The 18,660-nt window shown below is 26.8% G+C and overlaps 1 protein-coding gene across 1 annotated transcript in view; it reads left to right on the forward strand.

The window, feature by feature from the left end:
• The window catches only part of Cac (calcium voltage-gated channel subunit cacophony), a 155,536-nt gene that overhangs the window by 117,533 nt on the left and 19,343 nt on the right, over nucleotides 1-18,660 (forward strand). Inside the window, exons 11-20 of the mRNA XM_074255876.1 lie at nucleotides 148-252; nucleotides 5,236-5,448; nucleotides 5,996-6,423; nucleotides 7,050-7,372; nucleotides 7,532-7,648; nucleotides 8,804-9,367; nucleotides 10,524-10,869; nucleotides 11,135-11,299; nucleotides 16,634-16,744; nucleotides 17,758-17,841. Coding sequence (XP_074111977.1) covers nucleotides 148-252; nucleotides 5,236-5,448; nucleotides 5,996-6,423; nucleotides 7,050-7,372; nucleotides 7,532-7,648; nucleotides 8,804-9,367; nucleotides 10,524-10,869; nucleotides 11,135-11,299; nucleotides 16,634-16,744; nucleotides 17,758-17,841 — 2,456 coding nt within the window. The remainder of the gene's footprint in view (nucleotides 1-147; nucleotides 253-5,235; nucleotides 5,449-5,995; nucleotides 6,424-7,049; nucleotides 7,373-7,531; nucleotides 7,649-8,803; nucleotides 9,368-10,523; nucleotides 10,870-11,134; nucleotides 11,300-16,633; nucleotides 16,745-17,757; nucleotides 17,842-18,660) is intronic.

Raw genomic sequence — 18,660 nt, forward strand, 5'->3', positions numbered from 1 at the left:
ATATTTAAAAAGAAATGAAGGAATAAAACAAAATAATTTTATTTTAATAAAAGTAAATGACAAAAAAACTTTTAAAAATAAACTAGTACCTATTCCTTTGGGAAAAGTTGTAGTTAAATACTAAAAAATAGTATTAATTATCTTCAGCGAGGAGAAGAGCCATAAAAGCACAAAGAAAAAAGTTAAAAAATCTCGGGAAAAGCAAAAGCACAGACACGGAGGAGGAAGATAATGAGGACGATCAGGGCGATGGTGAGTTGTATTTTCTCAAGACTTTTTTTCCCAATACCTTCCTTCATTATCTATTTCTCGAATATTTTATCTTTCAATCTAAATCTGAATCTTAATTTCAAAATTTATCATTTTCTTCTTTTTTATCTCATTAAAAATTTACAAAATTTTTCTCTGACAAAAACAAAAACCGTACGCGTTGCCATTGCAAACTAAAATTTAACATATTTTTCTACTACGGACAAAATAAAAGTACGCACACCAGGAGTTACAAGTAAAAATAACAAGTTTATTAATTTTTAAACAGAAACAACTTTTTTATTTTTAAAACACTTTTGTTTTTAAAAATTTTTTTTAATGTTGTTGTTATTACAAACCCCTCCACTATTATCAATGAACATTCTAAACACACGCTATCAGATGCTCCTCTTGTTTCAGAGCCTAAGAAAAAACTGAAAGGTAACTACACTATTAATGCCTACGTAAAACAGTAACGGCTAATAATTTATTTTTTGTCGAAATGTATTATTTATTTGGGTTTGATAAACATTTTTATTATAATTTGTTGTATAAACAGTAAAGTAATACAAAGTAATGCGTATGGTAATTATACATATTCATACATAATTTTTTTTAATCATTGCACTGTAAAAAAAAAAATAATTAAAATATTTTTGTCAAATTTTCAATTTTTGAAAAAATTGCAACATTTTTTTCAATAAAAAAAAATTGCGAAATTATTTTAAAAAAAAAAATTCAATTTTTTTATTTTTATGAATATGAATTAAAAAAAAAAATTTTACAGTGTAACACATAATTAACTTGTTCTTATTGTGATTATTGCAGCAAATAATGTAACCGTATGAAATTTAATCGCAGCATACAATTGATTGGCATTAACGATACAGCTACGACTATAGAGTTTAACGTGTCCAGTAGTTAGATATCATTTAATTTAAAATATATACATATACTTATAAGTGTATGTATATATATTAAATGGTGAATGCCGATTACATGAAATTTTGAACGTAATGTATTACATAGAGACGTGAGATGAAAATATAATGTAATTTAAATTTTCATTGTTGCTCGTTTTCAAAACATTCAAACACATGAATATAATTATTAATAATTAATAATAATTGAATCTTCGTATTTGTCATTTTTATATTAAATATATCTATTGATTACAGACAGCAGGGTAATTAATAATAAGCCGTATTATTGATTACTGTTTTATTAAAAGCTCTTGATTTTACGCATCGAATAATATTAATATTTTATTTCCTTTCAATTATAGGGTTATGCTTCTACTTGCCTGTTCAGACATTTAATTCATTTATTTTTTTATTAAATACTCGTGGCATCAATTTTTAATTTTTAATTCAATATTTTTGTTCAAGAGATTAAGCAGTTGTCCCATTTAAAAAAAAAAAGTGACTAAAATTTTTCAACTTGTTTTTTGTATTTTTTATTAATTTAAGTAAACAATTTGGAGTTTTTTTCTCTAAAAACTTTTTGTCTAAATATCTTCTCTACATAAATCAAATTTTTTATCAGTTTAGATTGTAAACATTTTTTTTTATGAGGAAAATTAAAAAATATCATTTACTGTATTCTGAAATTAAATAGGACAGCTGTAAACGTAATTTTAAAAATTACTGACTAAAATTTTCGACATTATTTTTCAAATTTTTTAGTTTAGATTTATCGAACAATTTTTTTCTTTAGAAATTACACAGAAGTAGCGCTCTAATTTTTGAAAATTAATAGTTTTTACTATTGCAATTACTAATTTTATTAAAACTAGATTAATTTAATTATTCTTAGATAAAAAACTGTTTTTTTATTTAATTTTTTTTTTTCAGAAAATCTTTTGCATACTTTATCATATTTTTAACATAGTAATGTAATGAAACAGTTCTTATTTTTTAGAAAACTAAATTTGGTTATTTATTTATTAAAATTAGTTAATTTTTTCCATAGATTTAGAAATTTTTTTAATCATTCAATAGAATTTTTAACAATTTTTATAAATTAGCTTTGAAAAATTTTTTAAAACAGTCAGTAATTTTTAAATTTCACATTTGTTAAACAGAAATATAAAATTTTGATTCCAATTATTTTTTTTCATATTTTTCCCGGTAAAAAAAAAAAAAAAGAACTAATATTTTTATAAAAATATAAAATGCTGCGAGTATTTTTATCATGTACTTGTATACTTTTAATGGTTTAGACACGATGGCAGACATTTATGGGGCAACGCTGAAGTTAGAACTTTAAAGACACTAAAGTGTAATTGAACTAGCGAATACTTAGATAGATAAATTAGTTTTATTATTATTATTGTTATTAGCGACTTAGTGAACTAGCGTTGTCAAAGTGGATTGATTAATTATTAATTACTACTTACTAATTAATTACTATTTCTAATTAATTGAATACTTACGTAGCTAGCAAGTTTTAACTACATAAATTACTTCCCCGTAAAAAGCTTCGTTATAAATAAAATCCATAGTTTATATTAAGCGCGTTCAGCATTTGTTACTTTTTTTTCTTGTATTAATTAATTAAATGGATTTGTATTAGCGAATGTAGATCCCGCTTTGTAGAACTCAATAATAGATTAGCCGTGTTTAAGTTGACTAGCAATGTAATTTTAATAATTAACTATTTTAATAATCAACTTAAAACTATAAAAATCTTAATCTTAAACATTTCATAATTCTTAAAATTAAATTTTTAAAAATAGAATTTAATGAAAAAATTTTTTTTTAACTTTTGTTGATCTAGAAAAATTAAAGAAAAATAATTTCCATAAAGTCTGCCGTAGAAGCTCTTTTGCGGCTTTACGGGGCGTCAGTTTTAAAGTTACACTTGCTTAGCTTTAATCTTTCTATTATATTTGAGCCAAGTGATGCGATAACGCCAAATGAAGCCAGTAAAGTCGTTACTAAACCTACATTTCAATTTCATTCATTCATTTCTTTACTGATAGAAGAGTTTACTAATCAAATATAATAATAATGATTTATGATGTTCACAGAAAAAAATAATATATTGAATCAAGAAAATTATTTTCTAGATATTGAAAATTTTTATTCAAAAGTTTAAAATAATTAAACAACGTAAAATTACTTTTTAATAAATATTTTTTTTTATTTTTCCAATTAAACATAAAATATTTCGGACTCAGAAATTAAATTTTTAAATGAACATTAATGTACTTTTCGATTAAAATAATTTTTTGCTTCTTAAAAAAAAAATTTATTTTAATAATTAAAAAAATCAATAACATTAGTAATTAAAAAAAAATTAATAGTAATAAATAAAAAACAAATTTACCGCAGCTCGGGTTCGAACCGAGAACTCCAGATTACCGGACTGGCAATGAGACAGCAACCTCTATATGTTTCCATTCAAACGAGCATTTACACTTCAAACTTCAAACAAGGTGGTGGCTTAGTATTACTCTTAATATTTTAATTATTACTAAGGAAGCACAGAGAGATCGCCATCCCCTCGACATTAAACTGGTCCACTGCCTTCCCCGGGACTGCGGCCGTTCAGCCCCAGAGCTCCTATGCCATAGGGCTTCTATATGGCATAGGGAAAGAGATGTTAGCAGTTTACAGTCTAAAACCGTTCTGATGCGTTACCAGTTTCACCACTGCGGCTCATGGCAACTCAAACTTACTTTGCTATTCTTAAACTCAAATTACAAACTACCGTGTAATGAGAGACTACCGATTACCGACGGTAACACGGAAAATTTTTAGTATAAATTTAACAAGCTATTTTTTTAATTCAATTTTTTTGATATTGTTAATTTAAAAAATTCTTTGAATTAAGAAAAATAATTTCTTGAGTCCAAAAACAAATTTTTGAAAACAAAAATTTTCTTGATTCGAATTAATCTTATATTTTCTGTGTGAATTATATTTTGACAATTATCAAGAGAGAATAACATTAGATATTTTGGACTCAGAAATAAAATTTTTCTATGCGATTTATCTAAGAGATATTTTAATTTCTTTGAAATTAATAAATCAGAACATTAATGTACTTTTTAATTAAAATAATTTTTTTGCTTCATTAAAAAAAAATTTATTTTAATAATTAAAAAAATCAATAATATTAATAATTAAAAAAAAAATTAATAGTAATAATAAAAAAAAAAAAAAAAAAAAAAAATTTACCGCAGCTCGGGTTCGAACCGAGAACTCCAGATTGCCGGGGGCTCAATGGGACAGAAATCTCTACATGTTTCCATTCAAACGTGCATTTACACTTCAAACTTCTAACTTGGTGCTCTGGATTAATATTACTCTTAGTATTCTAATTAATACTAAGGAAGCACAGAGAGATCGCCATCCCCTCGGCATTAGACTGGTCCACCGCCTTCCCTGGGACTGCGGCCGTTCAGCCCCAGAGCTCCTATGCCATAGGGCTTCTATATGGCATAGGGAAGTAGATGTTAGCAGTTTACAGTCTACAAACCGTTCTGGCGCGGTACCAGTTTCGCCACTGCGGCTCATGGCAACTCGAACTTACTTTGCTGTTTTTAAACTCAAACTACGAACTACCGTCTAATGAGAGACTACCGATTACCGACGGTAGCATAGAAAATTTTTAGCATAAATTTAACAAGTTATTTTCTGAGTCCAAAAACAAATTTTTGAAGACAAAAGCGTTCTTAATTCAAATTTATCTTATATTTTCTGTGTGAATTATATTTTGATAATTATCAAGAGAGAATAAAATTCTTCTACCAGTTTTCTTCTTTCGCATTGCTTAAACTTTCAAAGAAACTTGTTTTTTTCTTATTGATAAAAAATAAAAATAAATCAAGCAATAAAATAAATCGTATGGTGGCGAAATTTAGCGAGCTAAAATTTGGTTTATTTAAAAATTAATATTAAATAAAATAATAATAAAGAATCTAGCTACGTGGCACGTTCGATGGATGAACGACTAAAAATGAAGTGCATGCTTTTGTAGGGTTCTCGAGAGCTTCGTATCTCAGGTCGAGGGTCAAGAACCAGGGCGCTTGCCTTCAATTCTGGCGTGCTGAGAAGAGATTTAGGTTTTGGATACGGCACACTGTTAAAACGCAGTCATTCTACTGGTTTGTCATTGTCCTTGTGTTTTTCAACACAGTGTGCGTTGCTGTTGAACACTACGATCAACCACAGTGGCTTAGTGATTTTCTTTGTAAGTTTTCCTTTTATTTATTTATTTAATGTTTTTTTTTTTTTTTTTTTTTTTTCATAAATTGTATAACTAATGCCAAAAAGGCGTATGAAAAATTCTTTTTATTTAAAAAAAAAAAAATAAAATTCTTAAAGCCAAAAAAGCATATTAAATATTAAAAGGCTTGAACTTTTAGCGACAGTAATTGAAAATTAAAAAAAAAAAAAAGACTCCTGAGATACCAAAACGTCTAAATTAAAGGAAAAACTTTGTTCACAAAAATCCAGCAGCCTTCAACAATTTTTTGAATAATTAAAAATTTTTATTTTTCATAGCCATAAGTTAAAAACGTTCAATTTTTAAAACAGTTAGAAAATATAAATAAAAATTTTTTTCATGAACGCATTTCGGCTTTAAGAATTTTTTTTTTATTTTTTTCCCACAGATTTCTTCGTTACACATTTTGAAGTTGATAAAAGTGGAGAAAAAAATTTTTTTTTAAACGGCCTTTTGGCTCTACAGATTTAAAAATAAAAATAATAATTACCCTTTTAATCATTAATTGCAGATCACACAGAGTTCGTATTTCTGGGGCTGTTCATGTGCGAGATGTTCATAAAAGTGTACGCCCTGGGACCACGCATATACTTCGAATCGAGTTTCAATAGATTCGACTGCGTGGTAATCTGCGGCTCGATATTTGAAGTAATTTGGTCGGCGGTAAAGTCCGGCTCATTCGGTCTTTCCGTCCTGCGTGCCCTTCGACTCCTTAGGATATTCAAAGTCACTAAATACTGGGCGAGTCTGAGGAACCTCGTAATATCGCTGCTCAACTCGATGCGCAGCATCATTTCCCTTCTGTTCCTTCTCTTCCTGTTCATCCTCATATTCGCCTTACTCGGCATGCAACTATTTGGCGGACAATTTAACTTTCCCACGGGGACACCGCCGACCAATTTCAATACTTTTCCCATTGCGCTGCTAACTGTCTTCCAAGTGAGTATTTTATTTTGTATTACTCATTTCTAATTAGTATTCAATTCTTAAAAAAAAAAATCCTGTCAAAATTACAAAAACCTTAGTTGAATTATTAATTTGACTTCTGTCAAAGCATTTCTGTAAAATTAAAATTTTTAAAAATATAATTTTTAAATTATAAAAATTGTTTACTTGAAAATATCAATTTTACATTACAAAAAATGTGAATTTTTATAAATTTTCTATAATTACATTAATTTTCTTTCCTAACAGTTTAACAGTTTTTTTTTGTAAATATAATTACACAGTAAAAAAATTTTGTGTTAAATATTTAACACAATAAATGTTAAATTTACACATAAAAGTGTTAAATATTTAACACAAAATTTTTTAACGCAACGACGCAAAATTTTTTACTGTGTATAATAAAACTATAATTATTTTTATAATAATTAATGTAAATGTAAATTTTTTTCCGTACATACTTAAATACATAAATTTTAAAATTAATTAAAAAAAATTAATTTTACTTACAAGGTACTAAATTTTTTCAAAATGATTATCTTCTTTCAAAATTTTTCTCTTCAATTAAGTAAATTTTTTTTTAACCAATTATTAATCATTTATCAAAAATTATTGCACAGATCTTGACCGGAGAGGACTGGAATGAGGTAATGTATCAAGGAATCGAATCTCAGGGTGGCCACAAAGGAGGTGGGATGATTTACTCCCTGTATTTCATCGTCCTCGTGCTCTTCGGTAACTACACCCTGCTCAACGTATTCTTGGCTATCGCTGTCGATAATTTGGCGAACGCACAAGAGTTAACAGCCGCCGAAGAGGGTCAAGAGGAAGAGGACAAGGAGAAACAAATGCAGGAACTCGAAAAGGAAATGGAGGCGCTGCAAATGCCTGACGGCGCAGGCCCAAAAATTGAAATATCGCCGCCTAGTTCGTCGCAAAATTTGTATGTATAACTCTTTAATTTCGTCGTAAAAATATATTAAATAAATATCAAATATAATAAAACGCTATTTGCCAGCCCTCGAGGCTTAATATTTAGGCAATAGAAATTATTTATTTTATTCCATCAAATAACATCTATAACTATTTACTTTTTCTGCAGAAGTGGTAAAGGAGAGAAACAGGCGTCCGAAGAGAAAAAACAGGAGGACGACGAAGACACGGGACCAAAACCAATGCTGCCATACTCCTCCATGTTTATATTATCTCCGACAAACCCGTAAATATATATTTATACTATCGTTGTTTATTATTTTGGGTTAATCCTCTGTATGCTAAGGATTACTGGGGTTAAAGGCTTTCAAACTTAAATCTTGTTAGTTATAAGATTTTTATTTTTTTAATTTTTTTTATTGAATATACCATAATTTATTATTTTCTTTAGGAGGAGAAATCCGGTAAAATAAGTCACCGTAAAAAAATGTTATTTTTATTTTAAGAAACGCCTTCGGCAATTTACAACAGTATGATTATATTTTTATGTGTAGAATGTTTAGTATTACTGATTTTATACAATGCATAGCATTTGCAAAGAGAAGATATACTTAAGAAATTTAACAAATTAAAAAAGATTTTTAAATTTTAAAGAAAAAAAAAAAGTTTATAAAAAAATTTGAAGGAAAAGAAAAACATAATATGTATGATAGTCTATAATCACAATTTGATAACTTATAATCACTATTTGTATACCTTGAATGTTGTTATTTTAGAATCACCCTTTTTGCGTCACTTTTTATTTTATCTGCTGGTCTTCTAAAAATGTCAATATCAATAGCATATTTGTTGATGACTTTGCCAATTCTGTATATCGGTGCACGCATAGAAAATCGTGACCTTATTAATGGTAATTCCAATAGTTATAGTAAAAAAATTATTTCAAAGATTTTATGAATTTTATGAATTTTGATCCCTTACAGCATAAAAAATTTTGTAAATCTAGTAATTTGCTTCCAATACATTTTAGTAAAAAATAACTTCTTTTTTTTAACAGTAAATATGGTACTATCAATATCAGCACAGAGTAGTGCAATTTATTTTTATTGAATAAAACATTACAATACTTGGGGCAATTTGATATAAATATTACCAACAAAACTGCAATTTATACATTTCTATGCAAGTGGTTCTTGCCGAACAATTTACAGTAAAACAAAAGATCTTTTTCGCTTCGCGGATGCTTACAAGCTTTAAGTCTATAGATCTAGTTCAAGAATTTCAGTATCACAAGTCGGTTCGATAATTGCCTTTAAAGGCAGTAAAAATAGGAATAAACCTTTCAATGAATTTATTTTAAAAATGGTGCCCAATTTTGCAGATTTCTTCTCCAGAAAGTGTCCAAAGAATTTTATAAACATGTTTAATTCTTATATTTCAGTGTAAGGAGAGGTGCCCATTGGGTCGTTAATCTTCGGTACTTTGATTTTTTCATAATGGTCGTGATATGTTTGTCAAGTATAGCACTCGCGACAGAGGACCCAGTTGATGAAAACTCGCCACGTAACACAGTATTAAATTACTTTGATTATGCATTCACGGGCGTCTTTACGATAGAGATGATACTCAAGGTTATTGATCTGGGTATCATACTCCATCCCGGCTCGTATTTACGCGAGTTCTGGAATATTATGGACGCAGTGGTTGTAATATGTGCTGGAGTTTCAATGGGTTTTGAGCTATCGGGTAAATCCGCGGGCCAAAATTTATCAACTATTAAGTCACTTCGTGTATTGCGAGTATTAAGACCATTAAAAACAATAAAACGTGTCCCGAAACTTAAAGCAGTGTTTGATTGTGTCGTTAACAGTTTAAAAAACGTCATTAACATTCTCATCGTGTATATATTGTTTCAATTCATCTTTGCCGTCATAGCGGTACAGTTGTTCAATGGTAAATTTTTCTACTGTAGCGACGAAAGTAAACGTACCAAAGAAGATTGCCAGTATGTATTTTTTTTCAGCATTTTATTTTACATTAAATTAAAGTACCGGCGAGTCATGAGGCCTAGATGAAAATAATAAACTTAAACATTGAAATTTGACATTTATCGTTATATAAGTTCTCTTCTTTTTAAATATTTACGAAAAAAGGTGAATTTTACCATAAAAATAAAAAGTTTGGAGCATCCAAAATTACACGCCTCGTAATCTCATTTTCCATAATAGAATTGATTAAAATAAAATACAAAAAATTCTATAATTATTTAGTAATTCGAAAAAAATACTTAAAAATTTTTCGCTAATTATAAATTAACTACACTGAATTAGACCGTGATCTTTGAAAGGACTTAGTTTTAGATCATACTGAAGCGTATAAAAAAAATGGACTTGATCAGTTAAGTTTTTCGGCAGTTATTGTGACCACGCAAATTTTTATACATACATTTGACAGCCGGACGTCCACAGAATAATTTTTTTTTTATTTATTTAAAAAGCAAAATGTCATAAGCGTTGAAACTATTGTTTTTCCATGACATTTATGTATAAATATTGCTCTACAATTGCGATAAAAAATAAATAAAGACAATTTTAGTTAAAAAAATCGCTTGATTTTTGTAAGGCGATTGTAGAGCACAACCTCATCTGCTTCGCTTATGAGGTGTGCAATAAAATAACATGTTTATTTAAAATTTTACAACGATTATTACAAGTTTTTTCAAAATTCTTTTTGTACTTTTAGTGAATTTAGATAAAAATTTTTAATGTCAATTTAAAATAAATCACCAAAATGGTCGCCATAAAGTTGTGATGATAATATCGAGTCAAGTTAAAGGATTATAAAGGCTTTAATATTAAAAAATTAATATTATAAATCATCTACATAATTAAGAGATTAAAAAAAAAATTTTTTTTTGACGTATTTGATGAAATGAGCTTCGTTAGATAAAATTAATAAAATTGGAAGTGTCTTGATCTGAATTTGTAGCTTTCTAAGGTTTCATATGCTTTTTGTTAATATTTTATTAAAAAACATCTTTAAATAATGATCAATATCAAAATTTATGAATATTTTTTTTTTTTTACTCTAGACCTCATTACTTACGAGTACCTTTAATAAAATTAATAATACATACTAACTTGATTAATACCTTACAACAGGGGTGAGTATTTTGTCTTCGAGGAGGACTCATCACTGCCTCAAGCGAGAAAACGAATATGGCAGCCACAAAGTTTTCATTATGACAACGTAATGGCCGCGATGTTGACGCTATTTGCCGTGCAGACCGGCGAAGGTTGGCCGCAAATTCTTCAACATTCTATGGCAGCAACTCACGAGGACGAAGGTCCTATTCATAATTTCCGTATCGAAATGTCCATATTTTACATTGTATACTTCATCGTATTTCCATTCTTCTTCGTAAACATATTCGTCGCTTTAATTATTATTACTTTTCAAGAGCAAGGTGAGGCTGAATTGCAGGATGGTGAAATTGATAAAAATCAGGTATTTCTTCTTTATTTTCACAAAAGTTTTTTAAATTCACATTACTAATGCCAAACGGATGAATAAAAATTTTTTTTCCTCCATTGAATTTGAAAATGTGTGTAATGTATAAGTCTTTAGGAAAAATAAAAAAAAAAAATTTGCCAATTTAACATTACTGCATTACTAATGCGAATTATTGACTTTTTACTTCAAAAATTGAAGTCAATAATTTAAAAATTCAAAATAATTTGATTAATCACTAACCAGTAAAATAAATTTACAGAAATCGTGTATAGATTTTACAATAGGAGCGAGACCTCTCGAGAGGTATATGCCGAACAAGCGGAATAGTGTAAAGTACAAAATATGGAAAATAGTAGTGTCAACGCCATTTGAATATTTCATCATGATTCTCATCGTTTTGAATACTCTTCTCCTCATGATGAAGGTAAGCCAGAAAGTTTATTCACTAACTCTCTAGAATATCTAATTAATCCATCATTTTAATCCATCTAGCTCAATAATATAATATAATAATACTAAACTTTAGTATTATTAATATAATAATAAATAATAAATATTGACAATAATATGAAATCTAACTAGAGTCATAAATCATAAATCAAACCTAATTTTTGCCGTCAGGATTAAATAAAATAAATCTTTCTCCAGGCTCTATATTGACAGTAGAATGAGAAGATATTTTATTCCGCAGATGATTATTAATTAATAATAATAATAATAATAATAATAAAACATCAGAGCGAATAAATTACTTCTCTTTCTCTATTAATCTCTCCCACCCTCCTATAACTCGACAAAATAATCCGGGCCCGTTTTATTGTCAGATAATAATAAAAATTTATTAATTAAAAGTAAAACTGTGATTTCTCCCTCCCATGAAAAATTATCAGGATTCGAATTAAAATTCAATTAAAATATATATTTTTTTTTTATAACCAGAGATTCGTTGTATTTATTTTTATATTTGTTTGATATTTATATATGATCAATGATCACTGTTTGTCCTTCCGTTTGTACATATATGGTTAATATATGTGCATATTTATTCAATAAAAACAATAACGATAAACCATATCACCTATCATCTTTTCTTTTTTAATCCCGTTTACCAAAAAAATTAATTTAAAAAATTTTTTACTTTGATAATTTGAAAATAAAACTAAAATTTCTTGGTCCATATTAAATATTAATATTAATATAAATATAAATTTATTTGGCACTTATACGCTCGCGACTAGTGCGAACGATGCGGAGCTTCTCGCTGATTTATGATATACATTTATTTACTTAGATTAATCGATATTTTAAAATTTATTTATTAAAAAAAAAAAAAAAAATAAACGAATGTAGAAATTTAAGTTACGAGCTTTTGTTTATTTATATTCATAATTTAAGTTAGTTATTAATTAATTAATTATAATTATTTTATATTACAAGAATCTCTGGCGTGTTTCCGTCACTAATAGATATTTTTTCACACCCAATGCATGGCTAGCATCGTGTCCTAATTTCGTTATCTATCTACAACTCGCACATTTTTTATGCAAAAATATTATTATGAATGATATAATATAATCTCACTGCTAATATAAGTAAATTAATAAATAAACAAACCCTCACGTTTTTATATGCACCGAATAAATTTTTTTTTATTCACTCAGCACTTTTTTATTACGCGCTTAAATAATTTGTCCGAACGTTTTAAAAATTCATAAATAATAAAAAAAAAAAAAAAAAAAAAAAAATTAATAATTTTTATTGTAATACAAAAAAATGTTTAATTTTAATCGAATAAATTATTTAATTTTTAATCTGAGAAAAAATGAATATTTCATTGAATTTTTATAAAAACAAAAATTAATCATAATTTATCAAAAATTTGGATTTAAATTAATTTATACCATCATTTTTTCTCAAAAAAAAAAAAAAAAAATTAATCTTAAAATAATAAACTAATTTAAAAACACTATTATCAAAGTTCGCACCAATCACTTGTTGGGTCATGTTATAATTATCGGTTTATTTGCCTGACAATGGGAATTGTTATGTGAAAGCGCACATGCACACGCACAAACCCTTATTGTTCTCTAAAACATAATTAACTGTTATAATAACTAACACCTACACATATTTAAACAATATTTATAAAATTAAAATAACATTAAATAAGCACCAGTTCTATCACGCATCATCAGCTACTGATTGAATTTCGTGCAAGAACAATCACCAATCACCTTGGTACGTTTCGATTAATTACACCGCTTTGCCTCGCTCGCTTTACGTCATTTAATCAATGAGTATTAACTTATCAAGTCACTTAATCATCAATTTATTATCAATAATCCAATAATTAATAATTAACATAAATATTAAATAGCAGATACAGTCCTCACTATTTTTATCAAATCTATCAAGAATGACAATGCAATCAAACAAGCACTGAGAATGTTTTTACTATAATAATAATTTTATTTAAACATCAAAATTTAATAAATAATAGTGAAGTTAGGCGTCACAAGGTTAACATGCTCGTTCATGCACGAATTTTACACTCAGTTATTAATTTTTATTATTATTATTATTATTATTATTATTATTATTATTATTATTATTATTATTATTATTATTATTAAACAAAAGCTGCGTGTCGCATGCTGGCTGCTGCAGATAACGAATTTATATATTATATTATACAAACTACAGTTTACGTCCGAAATACACTTTTATTAATGTTAATATTATTATTATTATTATTATTATTATTAATCCATAATGATTAAAATTTTTATTGAAAATCACTAAATTAATTGAATGTTATACGAATCTTATGTTTTTTTGCACGGGCGTTCGCACGGCCAATGAATACTATGTTAAAAAATATTTATGATTTCTTGTTAAAAAGAAAAGATGAAAAAAATAATCCTGATCCATCCCTCTCGGATTTATTTTCCCAATCTCAAACTTATTATATTTAATAAATTATCAATTGTCAATTTTATTTTAAAATTCAAAATCAGTCAATTAAAGTCACAGATTATTTTTAGTTTATATATATAATTTCTCAGATGTATATAATATATTGATTTATTAATTAATTATACTGATCATTAATTATGTGACACATCTATAGCTGAAATGATATAGCACTCACTATCCCAAGATAATAGTGCAAGTATCACAGTTATAGTTACAGACACTTGTATTACACATTACGCTCTTAGTTTTAGTGGTAACATAGGTGTAAAAAAAATTTTTTTAATGCAAATTTTAGACAATATCATTTTTTGAAAAAATTATTATTAAAATTTGTGGGGTTAAATTTTAAATTAAGAATTATTTAGAAATTTTTAATAATCAAAAATCATAAAAAATAAATCTATAGTAAAAATTTGAATTTTTAATTTAAATAGTATTTTATAAATAGACGTTATATCAAATTTAATACTTTAAAATTTTATAATTTATAATTTTATATAATTTGAGATAAATTCTATTTATAACATTTTTTTATTGATTATTTAATCGTTTGTGACACATTTCATTTTCACATAAAGAAGTTTGAAGTACACATGTTATGCCGCAATGCCACACATGAAGTCATTTTGAGTTTAACGGGCAATTTTTAGTTTGTAAAAACTTTTTTACGTTTAAACCGACGTTATTACAATTCCACTCGAAAGTTTATTTTTGGTGATAAAATGATTCAAAAAAGTTGTTCGTAATTTTTTTATGACAAAAACCTAAAAGTTCAAAAGTTAAAATTTTTACTATTGTACACTTTTTTATTCATATGAAAAAATTCTTTTATTTTTCAAAGTCTAAAATTTGTAAGTTTATATTATACTTTAATAAAAAAAATTTTTTTACACAAGTAGTTTTAATTAAAAAATTTTCATTCAAAATTTTTTAACTGAAACTACCAGCGAGTATTTAACTTTAATAATATAAGCGCAAATAATTCCATGAATTTAATTTATGTTAATTAAGAACAGAAAATATCGGAAATAAATAATTATATTATATTATTATAATTAAATTATTGTTAATAATAGTTATTAGTTATTATAATTACATATACGTACACACAGCCGCACGTTATTTAATGAACACATGAACAAATGTTGTTAATCAGCATTGACGTAATTTGAGTAAATCTGAATTTAAATAATAAAAAAAAGTAATGAAGTAAAATCGGGAAACACGTAGGCTTGTATGTCCGTATGTATGTTTGCTGTCTGTCGGCCGTGTGTTTGTCAATGTGTGCATTGCAGTACCACAAGCAGGGCGATGTGTACAAAGCCATACTGAAGTACATGAACATGTGCTTCACCGGGATGTTCACCATCGAGTGCACTCTGAAGATCGCCGCTTTCGGCGTCAAAGTAAGCTCCCTTCCCCCAACAAAGAAATGTATTTAACTAAATGATATATATATATATATATATATATATATATATATATATATATATATATATATATATATATATATATATATATATTTTAAAAAAAGGAACAATCCTTTTTTGAAAGAGCTTTTGCTAGCTCAGCCTAGTAGAATTTACTGTCATTGTGTTTTATAAATTACTAATAACTGATAATTAAATCTCTTAAAAAAGTAATCAATTAATATAAATGTTTTTGCACTTAAAAAAAAAAAAAATTGGAATTTTTAATTTTTAAAACGCAATGACAAGTTTTTATTTTTAAGACTGGTAAGTCGCTTCCTTAGAAAAAATCATAGAGCGTTTTATTTTTAAAATCGCTAGCTAATTTTTTTATAAGAATATTTTAAGCAATTGTTGATTTATATATAAAAAAAAAAAACAATTGAAAATGCTAGAGCTATTTTTACAATCAAGTATTTAATACTTAAAAAATTTTTATAAAAAAAAGTAATTTTAAATTTTGGCGGGAAAAAATTTTCAAGTGTCTAAATTAATTAAAAAAATTTAGAGTAATATAAAATGAAATTTATTTAAAATCTAAAAAAAAATACTTGATTGTTAAAATTATAAAAAATATCAAAAGACAACACAAAACAATAATAGACTGACACTTAGAAATTTAATGGCCCTTACAACCAAAATTGTAGATAAAAATACAAAAACAAACTGAAATAACATTAGGCAAAATTTTAACGCCCCTGCATGGCTAAATTTTAGCACGCGTTACACAGCATGTAGTTCCCGCATGGCATACACGTTTATTTGTTGATTAGCTTAGTTATAATATAAATTATCATTATTACAATGATTACTACCATTTAATATCTATCGATACACGATCATTTTGACTTGAGTATGGACTGGTTCCGTGAAAGATGTTTGTTATCCTTTCACTGTAAATGTTGGCATGGAAACTAACATTTTAACTGCATCTGTATGTCGGTAACTAAAAAAAGTTAATTAATCACTGATTCTTACTAAAAAAAAATTTCTCATTTCAATCATTATCACTTTTTTATATTACTTTATGTTTATTCTTTTCTATTAGGGATTGATCGAAACTATATAGTGACTATAGTCGCGAGATCTATCGACTAGTTTGGTTAATATATTAGAAAACCCCAGTATAAATGTTAATCAATAAAATTGAGATAGCGTACGGGCTCGGAGAAGAATCAAGCCTAAAAAGAAACATACAATAATTATGTAAAATAAAAAAAAAAAGAAAATAATAAAAATAAAATCTAATAGAAACTAAAAATTAAAGCCTTACTATTTGGATTTGCTACGGCTATGTTGGATATATTTTATAGTATCACGAGGCGCCTCCGGTTCTGTTGGACAGCCTGACCATTGTGAACATAGTCGTCACTCTTCTTTTCTTCATTGAGTGCATCCTTAAAATCATCGCCTTTGGATGCAAGGTACAACTAAAAAGACTAATCAAATCACTAATTCACAATCTACACAATTAATATTAAAATCAACAACTTTAATATACAATTAAATAAAAAAATTCATTACTCAACGAGTATAATCATCAGTGGTGAACGAGAAGAGGCAATCAGCGACAAGACAATTCTATAGCACTTGGCTCAAGGCACTATCGTGTCTCTGATAATAAAAAATGTTAACGACCGGCTAACGGAGTCCATTTTATTTTGTCTTTCTTACTTTCTGTAGACCTTTAACTTAATTAGCAACTTACTTGCAGTCAATACAAATAATAATGCAAATACTACTGTTATTATTTGATATTTATCATTACTATTGTTGTTATTATTATTATTGTTATTACTACTATTATTACTACTACTATTATTACTGTATACAAAGCCCGGATAATGAATCTTTCTACTAGTTGCTTGCTACCACTAGCATGCTCCTGTAGATTTAAAACATTAGAGAGCTCCTTAAAATAAATTTAAATTAATAAATCACTTGCTAGATAAACTATAAATCAATCAAATGATATATATTTATATAAAACTACTTATTACTCTGTTGAGTAACAAAATAGACTGACGAAATTTTTTCATAAGGAACACATCGAACACTTAATTGTACATATAAATATTTTTTTGTAAGCACACCGACACACATGATGCACACATATTTATAAAGAAGCACACGCACAAGTCAACACGATCATACTCGTGGAATTTTTTACAATTAATAATAATAATAATGATGATATTAATTATTATTATTATTATTATTATTATTTTTATTATTCGTTTCGTTAATTTTGAGAATTAAAATGCTGTTTATATGCGCAATTAGAGCTATAGTGCATTTACTTGTGCTTTTTTTTACTCAAAGTAAATCCACTTGAGTTTTTTTTTTTTTTAAGTTAAAATTACAAAAAACTCAAGTGAATTTACAATTGCAATTTTGACATTCGCTGTTTACTAATATCCGTATTTTCATGAAACAGAATTTCTTCAAAGATCCGTGGAATACATTCGACTTCATTACTGTTATCGGAAGTATCGTGGACGCTCTGGTCGTTGAATTCGGGGTAAGTTTAATTAATTCGCTTGGTTATTTTATTTAAAATTTATTTTTTATTGTTATTAATTTTAAGTCGATTTCTTTGGAGCTTCGTTCATGCATCGAGTTTATTTAACAGCGATTAAATGATTTTTTATTTTATTACTGAAGAAATTTTCATTTTTGTTGAGTGGTTTCAGCAATCAGCTTTCAGTTTTCAGTTAAAACTAATTCAACTTTGCTATTTCCTTACAATTTTACGGGTAAATTGTATGTATATAAAAGTATCTACACAATATTAAATACTACATACACTAAACAACACATTTGGAAAACAATCGTCCGTGTGTAATTTTGAGAATTAATCTATGAAACATATGTGTTTCATATATGGATTGTGTTTGCTCGTAAAAAAGCGCATGTGAACAAACATGGAAAAATAAATTTTGTATCTAATTCCTAAAATTCTTTATACTTACTTACTATACTATGGCACAACATAACGTTTTCCACACACTGATACAAAATCGAATTTTTTTCCATGTAGAGCTCACATGTGCCCGCTTTTAAAATGCGCGCATGTTTTCATATGAGCAAACGTAATTCATATGTGAACTTATATGTTTGAAATTTGAAAAATCGTGAATTTATATTTATTTTGATCTAAAAATATCAGCAGCGCAGGCTTACAATTAGCAGAAGCGATTTTTAAATAACCGCTTTTATAATTAGAATTTGTAATGAAGTAAGCTTTTTTTAAGATTTTAAATCATATGTTGATACAAAAATTAATTTGATTTGCTAATAGAAGGATTTATTAACTATTAATAATTTAATTTATTTGAAG

This window comes from Cotesia typhae, unplaced genomic scaffold, assembly GCF_013202065.1.
Source record: "Cotesia typhae breed Kobodo isofemale line unplaced genomic scaffold, CoteBio_Ctyphae scaffold_152, whole genome shotgun sequence".
Lineage (NCBI taxonomy): Eukaryota > Metazoa > Arthropoda > Insecta > Hymenoptera > Braconidae > Cotesia > Cotesia typhae.